General features: G+C 37.8%; 1 protein-coding gene across 3 annotated transcripts in view; it reads right to left on the reverse strand.

Moving 5' to 3' along the window:
* Positions 1-969: 969 nt before the first annotated feature.
* LOC127424123 (FK506-binding protein 15-like) overlaps positions 970-21,126 on the reverse strand; it is a 33,903-nt gene continuing 13,746 nt past the window's right edge. For 2 of the 3 annotated variants that reach the window (XM_051669036.1, XM_051669037.1), the window contains 10 exons: positions 18,201-18,372; positions 16,582-16,718; positions 16,124-16,279; positions 12,967-13,119; positions 11,590-11,682; positions 11,138-11,251; positions 9,107-9,214; positions 8,315-8,940; positions 4,180-4,285; positions 970-1,561 (listed from right to left, as the gene is read on the reverse strand). In XM_051669036.1, coding sequence (XP_051524996.1) covers positions 1,484-1,561; positions 4,180-4,285; positions 8,315-8,940; positions 9,107-9,214; positions 11,138-11,251; positions 11,590-11,682; positions 12,967-13,119; positions 16,124-16,279; positions 16,582-16,718; positions 18,201-18,372 — 1,743 coding nt within the window. In that variant the 3' untranslated portion in view covers positions 970-1,483. The remainder of the gene's footprint in view (positions 1,562-4,179; positions 4,286-8,314; positions 8,941-9,106; positions 9,215-11,137; positions 11,252-11,589; positions 11,683-12,966; positions 13,120-16,123; positions 16,280-16,581; positions 16,719-18,200; positions 18,373-21,126) is intronic. The other variant, XM_051669038.1, reaches the window with a different exon arrangement.

Here is a 21,126-nt window from a genome sequence, read left to right on the forward strand (position 1 = left end):
CGAAAAACCACTCTTACATAAATTGTCGCATTAAATTGTGTAAAAATGTAACATTACTTTTAGTGTTTTTTTTTTTTTTTTACTTCTAAACAGTATTTTAGGGAAAAAATTCTGAAAATTGTCTTGAGAAATGTTTTGGGCCTCATTCATGAAACAAATTTCTGTGGAAATTGTTCTTAAAACAGTTCTTACATAAATTGTTGCGTTGAATTGTGCGTCAATTTACGTAATTTTTTGTTATAACTTCTATACACGAAAATTTTAGGGAAAAAACGTGAAAATTGTCTTGAGAAACATTTTGGGCCTTGTTCATGACAAATTTCTGTGGAAATTGTTCTTAAAACCGTTCTTACATAAATTGTTGCGTTGAATTGTGCGTCAATTTACGTAATTTTTTGTTATAACTTCTATACACTAAACTTTTAGGGAAAAAACGTGAAAATTGTCTTAAGATACATTTTGGGCCTCATTCATGAAATGATTTCAGTGGAACAATTTATGTTAGAATGGTTTTACAATTTCGTAAATTGTTTCCCTTTACATAGACATATAGTACAGTGCACTTGTGGTGTGGTCTAAGCAAAATAATTGACTCTGGTGTGTTCAATTGTTAAAGATTAACACACATTAGTGTTGAAACAGTCCACTTCATTAATGTGGCATTACCATCTTGGGTGTGCATTAATTTTTTAATATTTAAATAGTCTGTTGTGAATTATTCCTTCTTTAACTGTCAAAGACATGCAGACACATGAAAGACACAACTTTACTGTTATTTCTATATTTTATTGGTAACTTTTTTGTCTCATGGTTTACTGCGTTCAATGACACGACAGACAGAGGGAATGTTCGGGAAACCTGTCTGAACACAGTCATTATTTTTGCAATTCCGTTTGGTTATGCTAGTGGTGCATAAATTACATAATTCGCCTTTGAAGTATGAACAGATGGAATAAATGCAAAAGAAACTGACAGTCAGTCTTATTTTATTAATATAGAATTGGTTGCTGTTAGCACAATGTAACATTTTTAAGAACCATTAAAGCTATCGTCGTCAGTATCAAGCATGAAACCCCCATCTTGAAAAAGGGAACATTGAATCATAAATTAACACACATTTAAAAAACAAATGGTTATGATTTACAGTATTTAGACTACAGATTAGAGTTGATTGGAGATGATTTCTAAGTCTTCTTCTTGCTATATGTACTTGAATATCCAAATGCAATTTTGTAAGCAGCAGTCAGCCCATGCCTCCTTGAAGATCTTGGGTAGGAAGTCATCTATTAATGGCTGCTGTTCACTGAACTATGTCTGTTTCCAGTACCATCAGAACTCATCATTTAAGTCCCATGTCCTTTGCTGTCCAGCTGTGCACATACAAGCTCAATTTCCCCATGTCAGTCAGTTTATCTGGCCTCCTTGACAGCAGATGTCTGACATCAGGCACAGGTGTTTTCACACTCGGTTGGAGGGGTTCATATTAACCAAGCCAGTCCAGGTCATCATCATCACTGTCATCACCAAACAGAGGTGCAGGAGGGGGCCGTCCTTTTAAACTCTGACAACATTCACAGAATAGTTTGTATCAATAACTTTTAATATTCCTTATTGACCAATCACATAATATGAATGAGTACACATACATTTTGCTTCTTCACAGTTAAGTAGTATGAAATAATTCACCCCAAAAGGACATTTCTGTCATCATTCCAAGCCCGTGTGACTGACTTTCTTGTGAAGAACACAAAAGGATGAATTATAATGAATATTCAAGAATGCTCATGGTATCAACTGCTATTGTATAGAAAGGATGGACAGCAATGTTTATTAAAACATCTACTTTTGTGCTCTGCGTAAGAAAGAAAGTCATTCGGGGTTTGGAACAACATGAGGGTGAGTAAACTCTGACAGAAATTTCATTTTTGGGTGAGCCATGAGAGGTCGTGTGCTATGGTGATTTTATCATGGGTAAAGGGGTGTTATTAGGCACAGCTCTCAGCAGAGTTCCTAAAATCCCCTTAAAATGATAGTTCACTCAAAAATGAAAATTCTCTCATTATTTACTCACCCTCATGATATCTCAGGTGTGTATGACTTTCTTTCTTCACCAGAACACATTTGAAAAAAAAAAAAAAAAAAAAAAATTCTCAGCTCAGTAGGTCCTTAAAAATGCAACTGAATGGTGATCTGATTTTTGATGCTCCAAAAATCACAGACAGTCAGCATAAACGTCATCCATACGAAACCAGCTGTAAAATTAAAATGTCTTCTAAAGCGACACGATCACTTTTGGTGCAAAAAAGATCAATGTTTAAGTACTTTTTTAAACTCTAAATCAAGCTTCCAGTCTGTTATGTGCGTGTGACGTAATCGCATTGGCATCTGAAACACGCAAGAACTGACGCACATGTGACACATCCGGAAGAGCAGCGCTGTTTACAAGTGAGAAAGAGGAACACTGTTCAGTAGCTTGGTTGGTTTTGGTTTAGATCTGTATTTATCTGTTTCTTTACTCACAATGGTGCGTTTGTGTGCTTATCCTGGATGTCTCAACTGAAAGGAGAATGTGAGATTACGTCGGTATCATGGCAATGCAAATACGTCACACAAGAGACCGCTTGAACTCCACTCTCTCGTGAAGCTTACCGGAAGTGATCATTTAAAAAGTACTTAAATATTGATCTTTTGTCGCACCAAAGGCGATCGTATCGGTTTAGAAGACATTAATTTAACAGCTGGAGTCGAATCGACTGTCTGTGATTTTTGGAGCTTTAAAAAACCGATCTCCATTCACTTGCATTTTAAGGACCTACTGAGCTGAGATATTTTTCTATTTTGCTTCAAATGTGTTCTGGTGAAGAAACAAAGTCATACACACCTGGGATATCATGAGGGTGAGTAAATAATGAGAGAATTTTCATTTTTGGGTGAACTATCCCTTTAACTGTGGTAAAATCACTGAAATTCACAGACTTGATTGGCTTACTGCTTTTATAAAAAAGTGATAACAGCAATATGATAATATTTATTCAATAACCAGTTCATTTAATGAACGATAATATCTGCAATAAACTATTCTTACACTAAGCAATATACTGTAGTTCATTAGCTGTAGGTTGTTTACAGCTGCCATGAAAACTGGTGCATTAATTTTTTAATGTGCACTCAGAGGTTATCAACATTTTACTATGTCTTTTGACATGGAACTATCCAAATTATAAATGGACATTTGAGACTTGCTGTTTTTCACATCAAAAGTGAAAGCACTCCAAAAGCCTACAATAATCTTAAAACCAAACTTTTGAAAGTTGTATTTGGAAAGTGTTACAGCTATCTTCATAAGGGTGTAAATATTTGCTCTGATAACAATTCGATTAATCATTAAATGTTGCAATGTATTCTGAAATTTGGTCATGATTTGGTTCAGTTCGATTATTTTGTACAATTTGGTACAATTAATGATTATTTTAAAAAACAAATTTGTGTGTTTTGCAGTGATAAAGTCACAAAAAAATCATAAAATACTTGTGTAATTTGTGTCTATGACATTATAAGTGCATTTACTTTTAAATATTTTAGTGCATTATAACTGTATATGCAGTTAGCAAGAAAAGAATAATAAATACAACAATATAAAAACATGTAATAAGTGTAACCCATGATATGCCTAATAAGAGTTTAATGGAAGAGACTTGTTCTGCCTCAGACACTGCAAGTAAACTTTGGTTAAAACAATAGACCTACAATAAAACAGTAAACTAAAAACACAGATATATTAATAATTACTGCTCATATCACTCCTTGTGGGGATCGAATCAGCAACCTGCTCCCCAAACCTGAACATTAACCACTTTACCACACCACCCCAATTTAACTCAATATTACTTTACATTCTATATTTAGAAAAATACTGTGTTACTTTCAAGCCTATTTTTGTCTTTAATGACTTTTAGAATCAAATTGTTAATACACATTAATTTGGTTATCATTAATGAGTTATTCTGACATATTCTATACATAGACAATATTGATAATAATTCATTATTTAAATGACAGTAAAATAGTTAGTTGAACAACAAAAGAGAATCAAATGAATGTAGTGTGAGTGTGTGTATTTGTGAGTGTGTGTGTGTGTGTGTGTGTGTGTGAGTGAGTGAGTGTGTCAGCCCAGCTCACCAGCTCCTCCTCCTCTTCAACAGTGGGTGCGGGTGTGGACTGAGGAGGGGCGGCGCTCTGGAAAAATGTTTCTTCCCCATTTTCCTCTTCTACCCTCTCAGATTGACTGAGAGAATAGCAGGATGAGCACAGATGAGACAAGAGACAGAAACAGGACAAACACAGAGTGTCTAGACTCTAGAGGGACACATGATCTAGCAGGGCACATGCTCACACGAGACAGTGAGGGTTAAGTCAGGTTCTAAGTTAGTTGATTTGTTTAAAAAGTTAATTGACAGTGTTATTCAGTGATCATAAGCTTTCTTTGGTTTACTTTCGGATTTACCAACAATCATTACATTAGCTAAACAAACAATGAGACAAATTCAATTACTCTTCAGTCTGCATGCAATGGTAACTGTTTGCATTGCCAAACATGTTTTGTTGGAAAGATCAACTCCATAAACATTTCATCTCCTCTCACACGTGAAGATGAGGACCTGTTGCATAATTTACATGAATAGTTCACTCAAAAATGAACTCGCCCTCATGTAGTTTGAAATCCCTATGACTTTCTTCTGTGGAACACAAAAGGAGATGTTTAGCAAATCGTCCGTGCTGCGCTTTTCCATTCAATAACAGTGAATGGGGTTGGACATCATGAAGCTCCAAAAATTACACAAAAACACCTTAAAAGTAGTCCATGCACTATATAAGTCTTTTGCAGCCATACTAAAATTTTGTGTGATAGAGTGACAGAAATTTTAGTCTTTATTCACTGTAACAGAAAGGAAAGATTATCAGTGATTATTACACTGGTCTCTGGAATCCTAGGGTGCTTTCACATATAGTACGTTTTAAGTGAACCAAACCCAGTTTGGTTCAAGTGAACCAGAAAGGTAACCATCCACAAATGACCTCCGTGCTTTTGGTGTTCACAATGTAACTGGACTTAAAAGAGGATCCAGTTTCTTTTTTCACATTAATATGGTCTCAGACCCCTTGTTGTTCACACCACAGCTCCTTAAGAACTCAGACCCCATTGCAGCTAGGGCTGTCACGATTATGAAATTTGGCTGACAATAATTTTTCATGAATAATTGCATAATTGATTATTATAATAAGCAATTGTCATACTTCTTAAGGTGTACGTATGCTTATTACAGATAGGCCTACACCTTAAAGGTGCACTCAGCGATTCCTGAGAAACACTGTTGATATTCGAACCCGACTGCTAAAACAAACACACTCCTCCCTTCAGTCTTTTTGGAAGCTCCGCCCCCCCAAATTCATGCACGCAAATTCATTACTTTTACCTCTCGGAGGTCTCTCCACCGCTGAAAAGCCTTGGCGATGTTGACGCGGCTCCTAACCCTTGACTTATCATAATCATAGTTTTTAGTTTATATTCGTCTGACCTTTTCTCTTGGTCAGTTTCTCAGCCATTTGTCCTCCTTGGAGTTTAGAAAGTTCGCATCAACCAGATTTGCCATTGCTCTCCTAATGAATTTCCCTCTCGCTCTGCCCCCACCCCCCATCCTGTGCACGCGCAAGAACAACCCCTTGTTGCTGATTGGCTGGAGTAGTGTTGTGTTGATCGGTCTGATCCACTTTGTTTTTGTCCCATTTACAGAGCCAGGGCTGAGTACAAATACTAGATTTGTTTTCAGCTCACTCACAGAATGGACAGCTAGCAGACTGTGAGGAGATATCTGCAGAATTTGATAAAAAGTGTACTGGATTAGAATTACATTACTAACATTAGAATGAGTAATGGAGCAAGCAAGCGTCTCCTCCTGCGTGTCATTTACATTGTGTAAATGAGCCAAGAACATTTGCCATTGCGCAAATAAAATTAAAGTGAAACTATAAAAATCCTCACTTGTATTTTCGTGGGAGTTTGGCGCGAACCTCCGTAGACGGTATGCCCATCAGAGCACTTTAAAGCGGTTCATCTTAACGCACTGCTCTGCTCTGAATGCAGCTGGTCTGTTCATTTTAGGTGCTCAAATAGTACAAGAATGGAATATAAGACAAAAACACATCATGGTAATCATGATATATCTATATTCGCTTAAAATTCCCATATGTGGACAGTAAATTGTGACTGGAATATGAAGTATACAATGCATGTATGGCAAGCCACGAGGTCATAAAATGCAAAGCGGACTGGTACCTCTTCGCTTACACATCGCACAAATCAATCGAACCACAAAAGGACCCACAAGAGGTGGTCTGAGTACGGTTCACTTTTGGGTCCTTTTAGGGGGGTCTCAGACATGAGGCAGACCGGAGGCAGGAAGAAACACAAACATCCTCTACAGTATTTCACCGCTAAACACAACTGCACTGGAACGATGGCAGACAAAACGGGAGAAAAAGCAAGGACATAGTTATTGCGCAAAAGAACGTAAGACACAAATGGCCCTTTTTATTCTTTTTCAATACAAACAGCCCATTTACACTACCAAATTATTATAATCAGGGTTGATTCAGAGTTTTTAAAATCAAATTTAAGACTTTTTAAGACCTTTTTCAAGACCTGAACAAATAAAATTAATACCATATCCTCATACCAAAACAAACCAACACAATCTCAAAATAAATCATGTATCACAGACTCTTACTTAAACAGGCAGGGGCGCACATTCAACATGGCCTTAACATTGCTTATCAGTAAAACACGGTAGGCTATATGCAAGTTTAAAATACTCAATGTTTTCATGTTTTCCACATGTATATCACATTAAAATTGGTTTACGTATCATTACATAAATAGATACAAATTAGAGATCGACCGATACTGGATTGTGTTGATTCAATAATGTGTTGAAAGAAAGCCAGGTGATCTGCCAATATATATATATATATATATATATATATATATATATATATATATATATATATATATATATATATATTTTTTTTTTTTTTTTTTTGGTAGCCTATATTAAATGTTCTTAGTCTTTTCTTCCTGAGATAGAGAGGGCCAGAATTTAATTAAATTCCAGATGCACTTTATGGTTGGGGGGCAGATTTGATTAATAGCGTGGAACTTTTAACTTTAAAGGCACTTTAACTTTGAAATACACCGGGGACTCTTATTTTAAAATGTTTGCGCTTCACTGCTTCCAGCTGCTCATTCAAACAAATTAGTGATATAAAATGTGCTCTCCTACAATAATCTACAACGTATTACAATATAAACAATTAAAAGTAAACATTGTCATATTTCTTCAACACTATATCATCGCTTGTCATATATTTAAGATATGTCCTAATGATTGTGAACTGCTCTACAACAGCTGGAAACACTCACAAGCCCCCGCGTGCTTGGACAAAATACAGTGCCACGTTTTCACTTTGAAGGACGCAGCGCATGAATTTATTTAATTAAATCATATTCTTTTGAAGTTTGATAATCACATTAGGTATATAACAATTCCTGTCTTCCCGCCCCCAAATTTATGACTTTTGTTGTATCATTTAAGATATTTAAGACTTTTTATGACCTTAAATTTGGGAAAACTTAATTTAAGACATTTTAAGACTTTTTAAGGATCCGTGAGAACCCTGTATATATGGGCTGTCTTAATTTATATCGATGTTACTTTACAGGGAATGGAATAAATAATATGAAGCAGACGGTGCAATAACCGGAGAAGAACTTCCAGATTAAATTGCTTTGGGCTGCACTTGACCCAGCCCGTTAGCGCTTTGCGCGCACAATTTTGCCAACCCATCTGTGCCTAGACTTAGCGAATGTTTGCACGAAAATATAAAAACTTCATGGCCTTGCCCACTGATTTTGCATGTATGATGGATCGCAATAGCACTGCTCTTAAAGCATAGCGTTCTTAAAACAGGGCCCAATGACTTAAATTTCATTCTGTTCCTCACACAAATCTATCATAAGTCTTCAGAAGACTTTTTTTTGTCATCATTGGAGCTTGACAGCCCATGGTCACTATATGATTTCATTGTATAGAGAAGAGCAGTGTGAACATTCTTCAAGATTTCTCCTTCTGTGTTCCAATGAAGAAAGAAAGTCAAACAGGATTGAAGCGACATTAGGGTGAGTAAATGATGATAAAATCTTCAATTTAGGGTGAACTATCAGCTTCTGCTGCCATAATGTTAATGGTTAACTACCTACCTGGAGAGCGGCGCAGATGATTTGGTCAAGTCATCTTGTAGAGGGTTAGGTGGTGGTGGTGGATGGTTCTTAGGAGGTCCTCCTAGTGTCACTTGTGCAGTTTCTGTTTTATCTAAAGAACCTGTAATTTTCTCATTAATTACCTTCACTTCCTGAGTAGGAGTGATGTCATCGCGTAACTCATTTCCAGACTGTTCTTCAAGAGTGGTCTCTGTGCCACGCTCACTGTCCAACTCAAGAGCATGCAAATTCTGTTCAGTGCTGGCATCACCTTCAACTTCCTTCTCTTCTACAACTTCCTTTTTTCTCTTTTCTTCTAGAACTTCCTCTTCCCTCTTTTCTTCCACAACGTCCTGATCACTCCTGTGTTCTTTTTCGAGTTCCTCCATTACTTCTTTCTTCTCCTCTGCAGGTGAAATGTCTTCCTTCTCAACTTGCGACAGTCCATCTTCATCCTGGCCATCAGAACTCGAATCCTTCTCCTCTTCCTCTCTCCTCCCGTTTATATGCACCTCATGTCTTGGCTGTGCATCACTCTCTCCCTCCTCATCTTTCTCCTCCTCTTCTTTTTCACTGTGTTCAGATGAAGATCTCTCAGGTTTAGTGAGGAGCTGTAGTGTGACACTCTGTGAAGAAAAATCAAGTTGGAAACACCCTCATGTCGAGCACGCAGGTTTGAAACAGCATGAGGGTGAGTAAATAACTGAATATTAGTTTGAAGTTGTAAGATTGTGTGCACAGCTTAACATTGTGCTGTGGAGAGATTTGCACTGACAGTTCAAAGAGGCAGACCTTGATGGTGTTGACCAGCACTCTGAGTACAGCACTTCCTGTGTAGGTCTCATTTAGATCAAATTCTCCCCTCAGAGACTGAAACACTCCATTCATCACTCGCTTCACCTGAAAATAAACACAGCAGAGTCTAAACAGTTCCAAATATAACACAGATTGTTCTGTCATCATTTACTCACCCTCATGTCGTTCCAAACCTGTATGACTTTCTTTCTTATGCAGAACACAAAAGTAAAAAAACTTTTTCTTTTCAATACAATGGCAGTAGACAGTAACTCTAAATGTTTAAAGTAAAGTTTAAAATAGGACCTAGAGGTATCAAAAGTAGCTAATGCTACTCGTGCATCATATTCCAAGTCTTCTGAAGGCATGAAATCGTTTTTGGTGAGAAAGAACCCGAAATTCAAGCATTCATGCAAAAACTTGTGTTGTTTAGCACTAAAAACAAAAAGCGCTAAAAAAGTACTCACTTGAAGAGACGCGTCACTGTGAATGTGCACTTCTCTCATCGTGCACATGAACGCGCAATGGACTTTAAGATTATTGTATGGCTTCAGAAGACTTGGAATATGAAACAGGAGTCACATGGACTACTTTTATGATTATGAGTCCTTTTTTAAGCTTTAAAATGAGGCATTATCTACTGCAATTGTATTGAAAGGATGGGCCGCAATATTCATTACAAATTCTTCTTTTGTGTTCTGCAAAAAAAAGTCATATGGGTTTGGAATGATATGAAGGTGAGAACATTTTCACAGAATTTTCAATTTTAGGGTAAACTATTTTTTTTAACATGACTTAAAAGTGCTGTAAGCCATTATTTCATGGAAATGTATGTAAAAATTGTTCCTCCTCCCTGAAAGATATTAATGAAATAAGTGTCCTGAGATATTTCACCAGTCTCTCTGACAGCTCTAGACTCTGTAAACAGCAAACAAAAACGTGTCCTCGGGCCGCAGTCACTGATGCTTTCTGCCTGTCAGTCATTTTGCGCTTTTCATAGTATTGTAGCTGCAGCTAATTATTAAGGCTTGATGCCATTTTTATGGCATGTTGCTCATAACAGTTGTCAGATGAGGGCGCTATTTTGCTGCTGTTGTTTTGACAACCACGTTTGCTCTGTGTTGGCCTCAATAAAGCTCATTGGTATCTTTGGGAGTGCAGGGTTTTGGAAAGAGGGGGCATGGCTATGTCAGTGGCTCATCTTGTGGAAATTTTAGAATGGCTACAATCACTTACAGCACCTTTAAATGGATAGTTCACCCAAAAATTAAAATTCTCTCATTATTCACTTACCCTCATGCCATCCCAGATATGTATGACTTACTTTCTTCTGCACAGCACAAACAAAGAAAATATCAGCTCTGTAGGTCATACAATGCAAGTGAATGGTGTCCAGAACTTTGAAGCTCAAAAAATCACAGCATAAAAGTCAGCATAAAAGTAATTCATATGACTCCAGTGGTTAAATCAATGTCTTCAGAAGCAATATTTAAGTTTTTTTTTTTACTATAAATCTCCACCTTTGACCAGCCCCTTACCAGTAGGTGGGGATATGCACAAAGAATGCAAATCACCAAAAAACAAAAGAAGAAGAATATGAAAGTGAAAGTAGAGTTTTTTGATCTGGATTGATCTGTTTTTCACCCACAACTAATGTATCATATTACTTCTGAAGACATGGATTTAACCACTGGAATCATATGGATTACTTTTATGCTGACTTTTAGAGATTCAAAGTTTTGGTCACCATTCACTTGCACTGTATGACCTACAGAGCTGAGATATTCTTCTAAAAACCTTTGTTTGTGTTCGGCAGAAGAAATAAAATCAGAAATGGCATAAGGGTTAGTAAACGATGAGAGGATATTCATTTTTGGGTGAAATATCCCTTTAATGATTTGTTAAGTGAACATAGTAACAGCTAAAAACATATCAAGAACTCTCCTTTGTGCTGTGCCTAACATTGCCAGTTGTATTTTATTGCTGTAATGTAATGCATTTGGAGTTGTAGAGTTGTAGAATGCTCACCTCTCCTGCTGTGTCTGTCTGCTGCTGTTTCTCTGCAAGGTTCCTCTCCAGCTCTGAAACACGCTCCTCACCCTGCTGCTTCAGCATCACTACTCTCTGCTCCAATACGCAGCACTGAAACACAATAAACTGCTCATGACTAAACGGGACATGAGCAAAGAACATCCTGCCTCAACCCTAATGCAGGTTGTATTGAAGGAACTGAACTATGTTTGACCTGACAGCTATTTGACAGGTCAAGCAGTTATTCAATCATTAGATAGGTCATTTACGTACGTAAGTCTAAATTACAGTAGCAATATTAACATCATAAGTGGACTTAAGGAAAATAATGCTACAATTTTTTTTGAATAAGACCTCTTTAATATTGTCTTAATTGAGGAGAGATTGAAGAAAGAATGATGTAAGAATACAAATAAAACAGGATGTGTCAGTATTTCTCAGTTTTTCACCTTTTCTCTCAAGGCCTGTATCTCCTCTCGCTGGTCCTGCTGCTGAAGTAAAAGCTGTTCATCTGATTCACGTGAATGTTTGAGTGCATTAAACTATAAATGGGAGATAAACAATAGTGTTAATTTGGTTGTTTACAAACTATTTAACAGAGGGAAAAAAATTATTCTTCAATGTTTGCAAGAGTTTAAAGGAATATTCTGGGTTCAACACAAGTTATGCTCAATTGACAGCATTTGTGGCATAATGTTGATTGGCACAAAAATTTATTTCTTTACAAAAAGCAGAAATCGAGATTACAGTGAGGCACTTACAATGGAAGTGAAAGGGGGGCCAATTTTTGAATGTTAAAATACTCACTTTTTCAAAAGTATAGCCACAAGACATAAAAGATATGCGTGTTAACATGATTTTAGTGTGATAAAATCACTTACTAACCTTTTCGGTGTAAAGTTATAGTCAATTTTACAACTTCGTTGCCATGATGATGTAATGTCAACAAACCCTAAAACGACTGTAAAAATAACAATTTAAAATACAGTTAAATAATACATGCGTTTTGACAGAAGAATTAATGTAAGTGCTTTTATAAAATTATTAGCTTCTGACTTTAAACCCTCCAAAAATTGGCCCCATTCACTTCCATTGTAAGTGCCTCACTTTAACCTAAATTTTTTCTTTTCGTAAAGAAAAGGAGGGACGAGTTAAAATTAATTACATTACAATAACACTATGCCACAAATGCTGTCGATTGAGCTTAACTTGTATTGAACCCGGAACGTTCCTTTAAGAAGATTCTCGCTGTGCTATCATACAGGTGTGAACTAGCACAAATGTTATGAAGTTATATTAGCATTCTTATGTGTTGGGGAAGCTACTTTGATTGACAACAAGCTACATATAAGCTATGCATCATTTAAAGTAGCTAAACTACAAGATACCCTTTTGAAAAAGTAGTTAGCTACACTATGAGCTACTAGCACAACGTTGCACACTATACTGAAGTTATTTTCCAGTTAAGAAATGAAAGCAGCATTGCTCTTACACAAAAAAATAAGGATGTCAAATAATGATGACAGCAACAAAAAACATAGCCATAAACAGCAGTACTTAAAATAATAAATATCTGAAATATTTACATCTACAAACTGTATATTGAAATATGTGTATTCATATTTTTAATACTAGCTACAAAAAGCAAGATGTAAAATGTTGACTCAACTGTACTCGTGAATAAGTACTCATTGAAATAAATAGTCCAAACGAAACAATTCACTAAAATGAATCGTAGAGAGAAGACATTCTAAGAGTGTGTGTATAACTATTGCCTAAGCTCACTCTTGCTGTGTGTGTCTGTCTGTCTGTGTGCATGTGTGTACCTTCTCCTGCAGCTGTGTGAGTTTGTTTTGCAGTGTGTCTCTGGTCTCTGTGAGTTCAGTCAGGTTTCTCCTCTGCTGTTCATGTGCTGTTGTCAGAGCCTGATCACACTTCAGCTGCCACTCCTGCTCAAGATCTGCCTGCAACTGAGCCAGCTACACACACACACACACACACACACACACACACACACACACACTGTATATACTGTAGGTAAAGCTACTACTACTTTAATAAATAAAACATTATACAATTATTTTATAAACTATAAAAAAAAAATAAAAAAAATGGAATGGGAAATGTGAGGAATTTCACAATTCTGGTTCCATCTGTGAAAAAAGTCTAAAGTTGCCTTTTCACAAAAAGAAGCATTCACACTTTTTAATCACGGGAAATTCATTGTTGATTCTCTTGCGCAGCTGAAAATAAGACACTAATTGATCGTTATGACAACAACAAATTTAAGGTGGCTCTTATCAGTCCCTCCAGGAATTAGCAATCTATGCAAATTCAACCGATCTCCACATTATTAGCAGTAGCTAAGTTTTTATAATTTCTGCAATTTTTCCATATAAACATTGAATCTGACATAATCGGGTTGCTTTTATCCACACTGACAGTGGAAAAACAAGTGCTCAAAAAGTTGAAGCAGTCCAGGCATATCCAACTGCACAGCCACCATTGTATCATCTCCACAGTAAGAGTAAGCTGCTTCTCTTTGTCTCCTCTTTCTATTAACCCTGAGTGTATGAACCCACAACAACCAAGAATATTTGCCATTACACCAATGTTACAGTAAAAAACCGGAACGTTTTGCATTCACTGTCGAAAGCCTTGTCTAAACTTTTAAACGGTGCGCTTGCATCACAGCTAGCATTTAATCTACACACACTTTTCAGGAGCTGCTATAAATGGTCCGAGGTCCGGGTTGGTGACAGGCTCAGTCAGTTCATCTGGAGTGCTCACATGATGCACTGCTGCAACAAAAAATTAGACTCAACATTCATGAAACGTGTTCATGATTGCCATTTCTTTATTCGGTTAAAATCCCTCATTTGGATAGTACAAAGTAATTAGAATTTAAAGTGCTCAATAATCACAGTTAAATCAGATAATCGTGGGTAAAGCAATCAGGTGATGTAATAATTACGACAAGCCTCATTTGCTGTTTTTAGTTTCCCAACACTCAATTCCCAACCCTATTCAAAAAACTATTCATTTTTGCACTGATAAACGCTGTTATAAAAACCTTCCCAATCGAATTCACAGTCATGAAACACCAGTGTTGTAAGTTACTTGGAAAAGTAATCCACTACAAATTACTTCACTATAATTGTAATCAGATTACTGGTTACTTCATAGGAAACTTTAATTTTTAAATTATTCAAAAAAGTTTTACAGAAAGAAAATATTATTTTGTTTTTCTGCTCAACAAATTCAAAATAATGTCTATATTTTATCATTTGTCATTATGGCACACCCTTTAGCTGTCACAGAAACACAAACAGACGTACAAATGAATTCATATTTTAAATGTATTATACATCAAAGTCAGTAACTATCATCTGATTGCAAGAATTTAAAATGTACATTTTTACACAACATTTTGATTAAAATGTAATTACCGTAACTAAATACTTTGTAATAGTGATGTTTCGTTCGTGAATGAATCGGTCTTTTTGAACAAATAGTTCTCGTTCACCTCCATGCACTGACTCATATTTCTCGTTCACTGATGTCTCTCCCTTCCTAAGCCAATGAGCTCTAGTTTTCATGCCTGTAAAGACTGATTATAGCACAAGCCAATAGCATTCGAGTGTGAGCTGTGAAGGAACATATCATTGGATTCACCAGCTGAACGAATACACCCCTTCACTGAACTGTCGTGTCGGTCCTTTGAGTCTGAACGAGCTTGTTCGTGAACGAAGTAAATGAATCAGCCATCTTGTTCGTGAACGAGGATCTGCTGTTCGGCTGAACGAGAGGAGGAGCTGCATGTTGTTCATTCAGTTCATCAATCTCATTCAACAAGAAATGGGGCCGGATGAATTATGAATAAAAGTGAGTAATGACCACTCATTACAAAGACATACGGACATTATTGAAACTCATAATTATTTTTAGGCTAGTATTGTTGTCTTTTTTTGTTTAGCTTTATAAAGTCATGCTCAGCAGTCCAGAATATGATAGATATGCTTTGTTGTGGGGAAACGCTTAAGATGCTTAAACACTCTGCAGTGCTGAAGTCTCTCAGTAGAATTGTAGACATGAAAATTTTAATAAAAAGATAATTAGGGGGCCTGGGTAGCTCAGTGGTAAAAGACGCTGGCTACCATCCCTGGAGCTCGCTAGTTCACTAGTTCGAATCCCAGGGTGTGCTGAGTGACTCCAGCCAGGTCTCCTAAGCAACCAAATTGGCCCGGTTGCTAGGGAGGGTAGAGTCACATTGGGTAACCTCCTCGTGGTCGCTATAATGTGGTTTGTTCTCAGTGGGGCGCGTGGTGAGTTGAGCGTGGATGCCGCGGTGGATGGCGTGAAGCCTCCACACGTGCTATATCTCCGTGGCAACGCACTCAACAAGCCATGTGATAAGATGCGCGGGCTGATGGTCTCAGACGCAGAGGCAACTGAGATTCATCCTCCGCCACCTGGATCGAGGTGAATCACTACGTGACCATGAGGACTTAAAAAGCGCACTGGGAAATGGGCATTCCAAATTGGGTGAAAAAGAAAAAAAAAAAATAATAATAAATAAATAAATAAATAAAAGGATAATTAGACTTGTTTCATCATGTTTTTGATCCCATACTCGTTCAAAACGTAAAAGACGGTCATTTGACGCCATCTACAATCGCAAAGGCGTAATTTGCAGAAATGGTCAATAAACGAATTAATGAACGAATCTAAACAAATCTTTTTGGTGAATGGATTCAAAAGAGTCACTGAGATGAATCAAAATCACCACCACTGCTTTGTAATTAGATTACATCCAATTCTGCAAAAGATCAAAATTCAATGAATTGACGTATTTGAAAAAGTAAATCTGTACTTACCTTGGTACACATGGTAATTTACATTTACACCAACAATTTTCCTTTTAGGCCACGACAAAAAATTAATTCATCATGAAATAATGGGTCTATTCATTTGCATTTTCACCTGTTCAGCTGTGGCGTGGTCAGTGCTGGTTCTGGCTTTGCGTAATTGGCTCCTGAGGTTGTCCATCTCCTGTTGCCCTGCCCTCCTTACCTCTTCCATTTCCTCATCACAGCGCTGCCTCTCCACCTGCCACTTCCTCTTCCTCTCGGAGAGAGTCTGAAACAATTCAGTGGACTTGATTACCCCACAGAGTTCCAAATGAAGGCATTTTTATTCCTGATATTCAGTCATACTTTCTTTCTCTCACACATATAAACACACAAAGTTGGGCCCTTGAGCAAGGCCCTTGACCCTATCTGCTTCAGGGGCACCGTATCATGGCTGACCCTGCACTCTGACCCCAGCTTAGCTGGGATATGTGGAAAAAAAGGATTTCACTGTATATATGCAAATGTATAATGTGTGACAGAATAAAGGCTTCTTCTTCTTCACAAAGGAAAGTGTCAATAGTTCCTCACTCGCTCCAGACTGTCCTTCTCAGTTTTTATGTCCTGAAGCTCTTCCTCCATGTTGTTGAGTTTGAGCTCCAGTTCTTTACGCTTCTGTTTCTCCATTTTGTGTTGACTCTGCATTCTTTCTACCGTCTCCTTGAGCTCTGAAACACAAACATAGAAACGTACACCATGACTAAAACTTTATTTTCTTTATGCAATATAAATTCTTATTTCTTCTTTTTGATTTGGGGTACAATGTGACCGGAACATGTTTTCGATTCACCGGATGAAAATATTTGATGTTTTATTCACAGCTATGTGGATCAAAATTTTGGACCGAAGACATTTCGCTGTGGGAGGGGCTACTGAGAAAATTTCTTACCACGTCACATGTCGGTCGTGGCTGGTAATCTCTTGATGGAAGAGATTTGTTGGATTGTGCCTGGTTAGGACATAGACCTAAGTCAGGGTAGGAGCAATATATGATACAGCGCTGATGAAAACGAGGCTGTGAGGGATAACCCCAAAATATACTTCGGTCTTGACGTGAATGCAGTCGAATGCGCAGCCTTTCGAAGTATACTTCATTTGACTGTGCGTGGTGGTAAGCACAGGTCCATCGCCAAGGGCGGGCATTAGGGGACACAACGTGAGCAGCTGTATGGCTCTGTAGTTGGATTTATTAACAAAAATGTAAAATTATGCAATGCATCAAAGTTGCTTCGAGCAAATTAAGAAAATAACACAAATATTGATTTTTTTTTTTTTTTTTTTGCAAATAACTACAAATGCAAATAGTATAAATGCAAATAGGTTGTGGTTCAGTTTCTTAATTTATCACAATTGTTGTAAACTGGACTATTTTGTTTGTATGGTGTTTTGGTATTATCACATGTTTTATTATAAAACTTAATCTATTTCGATTATACCTACTGAATGGGTTGCCCCACCCCTGCCCCCCCCCCAATCTATAATTTCTGGCATGGCCCTGGGTTGGCACATGTGTTCTAAGACCGCTATGAGATCCTGGACTATTTCTCTTCATGAGTTTAGACCCATAATCATATCTTTATATTCCTTCAAACTCGAGTTATGCAAATACATCTTCTTGATCTCCTCACACACGCGCTCTTGACATGCATATCCACTGTTGCTGTTTCCACATTCGTCTCCTGTTGATTACCGGCGATTACATTCAAGCGCTTCTTCATGACAGCAACTGCTTAACTGTGAATGTTGCCACCTTGTGGACTCGCTAATTAGTGCATATAATTCCAGAAGCATACAAACACAATGCGTTCAGAGTGCACGCGGTTAGAAAAATCAGGCCGCACGCGTTCAGTGCTCGAGCAATCTGCTGATGATGGAATGTGCACAGATGCCTAGTGTTCACGTCTAACCAAAATATACTTTTGACTAGAAGTAAGGTCTTGCACGGTCCTATGTAACGTCTAACTTTTTGTCCCCTTTAAATTTTTGGGAAATGCGTATTTTCATCACTTTGTCAGCTGAATGGTCGACACTAATCAATGCACCAGTACAACCTATTGTCTATTCCTCAGAGCTTCGTTTTTGTTTGCGTCAAATGAAATACAGCGTGTACCCTGACTAAGGTATATTGTGTAAGATGCATTGCAGCTCACCCAGTAGCTGGGCTTCCAGTTTAGTGACATGTGTGCTGTGTTGCTGGCTGTCCTGCAGGGCTGCGTTGAGTTTGGTCTGCAGAGCTGCGGCCTTTTGCTGCTGTGAGCTCAACTCCAGCTGCAGCTCCGACACGTGCGCTGTGGAGGAAGCCAACTCCTCCGTCAACCGTGCCTTCCAGAGACAAAGAGAGAGACAGGGCCTACATTAAACCGTCCAACTCACAACTGCCAATGTGATGATAACACTGCTGTTGAAATGATGATGGGACTGTATGAAAAGAAAAGAAGGGGAATGGCACGTATCAAATGAGGAGAAGAGAAAATGTGGCTGTGGACAGGCAGTTGTGTACACCTGCTGAGAGCTGAATGCTGATTAGTGGTTAGTGAGTGGAACCTGTTGCAACAATGAGTGAAAAACAACGAGGAAATTACAAATTGAATTCGAAGGATGGAAAGACAGCGTGAAGACTATAAAGAAATGGATGAAGTAGGACAGCACTTTTGCTCACCTGATCCCAGCCCAATTCCTCTGGCAGTGTATGCTGGGAAAAGAGAGCAGTCACCACTAAAGGCTCTCAACCAATCATAGTAGGGTTAATAAACCAATCAGAGCTTAGCAGGAAATAAAGTACAGATTGTAAGAATTGTCATTGTGTTATCAACATTTAAGTAAAGTCTGAAGTGTTCTCAAATCCATTCGCTTGAGTGGAAAGTGTGTAAAGAAAGTGTATTTTGCTGTGAAATCATTAATTCAGGGAAATCATACCCCAAGATCTCATTCAGAAAGAACGGCATCAAATATCTCAAAACACAACTCTGGTTGTTTGATAATTAGGCCTGTCGCGATGATTAAATAATCATCTGATCGTGGTTATTTGGTCTAACCACGGTTATTAGATAACCGCAATTATTGTGAACTTCGAATTCCAATCACATTTTAATGCCCAAATAAGGGAATTTTAAGCTAATATATAAATGTCATGAACAGCGCGTTTGTGTTATTCAGTCATCACTGAGCCACACCGCAGATGTCAACCAGAGAAGCCCATCCAGAAGAGCGTTCGAATGCATGCGCCGTCGCGGCAAACTCCCGTGAAAATATAAACAAACAAATATAAACTTTGATAGTGAACGCAAAACGCGCCGGTTTCACTTTAATTTAATTTATGATCATGTTATGGCCAATGATCCTGGCTATAGCGGGTTCATACAAGCTGTGTTAATGACATGCAGTGACGCAGAGGAGATGCACGCTTACTCTTTCTGTGGAGTGATAAAATGATGAAACAAAATCTCAAAGGTTTTGCTTCATGAAAAATAAGGGCTCGTGGGTTTAATCAGAGCATTAAAATAACATGTGAAAGTGAAGAAATTATGTCAGAAATATTTTACTATTATTTACTACTATTTTATATATATAGATTTATATAGATATATACAGTATATACACTGATCAGCCACAACATTAAAATCACCTGCCTAATATTGTGTAGGTCCCCTCGTGCTGCCAAAACAGCGCCAACCCGCATCTCAGAATAGCATTCTGAGATGATATTCTTCTCACCACAATTGTACAGAGCAGTTATCTGAGCTACGATAGACTTTGTCAGTTTGAACCAGTCAACAAGGCATTTCCATTCGCAGAACTGCCACTCACTGGATGCATTTTGTACCATTCGGAGTAAATTCTAGAGACTGTTGTGTGTGAAAATCCCAGGAGATCAGCAGTTACAGAAATACTCAAACCAGCCCATCTGGCACCAACAATCATCCATGCGATTATCTAATCAGCCAATCATGTGGTAGCAGTGCAGTGCATAAAATCATGCAGATGTGGGTCAGGAGCTTCAGTTAATATTCACATCAACCATCAGAATGGGGAAAAATGTGATCTCAGTGATTTGGACCGTGGCATGTTTGTTGGTGCCAGATGGGCTGGTTTGAGTATTTCTGTAACTGTTGTAACTGAAGGTGATTAAATGATGAGAGAATTTTCATTTTTGGGTGAACTATTCCTTTAATGTAGCCCTCAAAGATTTGCCATGGGCACTGACACACCCCCATGCCATGATAGACACTGGCTTTTGGACCTGATGCTGATAACAGCTTGGATGGTCCTTTTCCTCTTTGGCCCGGAGAACACAACGGCTGTTTTTCTTTTTTTTCGAAAACGATTTGAAATGTGGGCTCGTTGGACCACAAAACACAATTCCACTGTTCTACTTTCCATCTCTTCTGGCGCTTCCGGACAGTGTTGATGTATGGCTTCTGCTTTGCATAATAAACTTGCATCTGTGGACGCAGTGGCGAATGATGTTGACTGACAAATGTTTACAGAAGTATTCCTGAGCCCATGTCATGACATCCATTACAGACAAATGACGGTTTTTAATACAGTGACTGTCTGAGGGATCGAAGTTCACACGCATTCAGAATTGGTGTTCTAGCAGGACAACAACAAACCACATACTGTCCTGATTATAAGTGCATGGCTGTGTAAGCACAGAGTGCGAGTGCTAGATTGACCTGCCTGCAGTCCTGATCTGTCTCCAATTGAGAATGTGTGGCGCATTATGATTCGCAAAATACGGCAGTGAAGATCAGCTGAAGACCTGCATAATGGACAAATGGGGGAAAATTCCACTTTCTAAATTAAACTTGTGTTTTCAATGCTTAAGTGTTATTAGAAGAAATGGTGATGTCTCACAGTGGTAAACACTCAACTGTCCAAACTTTTTTGGAGAGTGTTGCAATCATATGGTTTGAAATGAGTGTATATTTAAAAGCAAAACAAACAAAAAAAACAATGAAATTCATAGAACACCATTCATAAGTAAAACATCAAATAAGGTGTTGTTGTAGTTATTTCAATAGAGCACATGGTTTAATAGAATTTACAAATAACTACTTTTTGTTGTTAGTAGCA

Source organism: Myxocyprinus asiaticus, chromosome 33, assembly GCF_019703515.2.
Source record: "Myxocyprinus asiaticus isolate MX2 ecotype Aquarium Trade chromosome 33, UBuf_Myxa_2, whole genome shotgun sequence".
Taxonomy (NCBI): Eukaryota; Metazoa; Chordata; class Actinopteri; order Cypriniformes; family Catostomidae; genus Myxocyprinus; species Myxocyprinus asiaticus.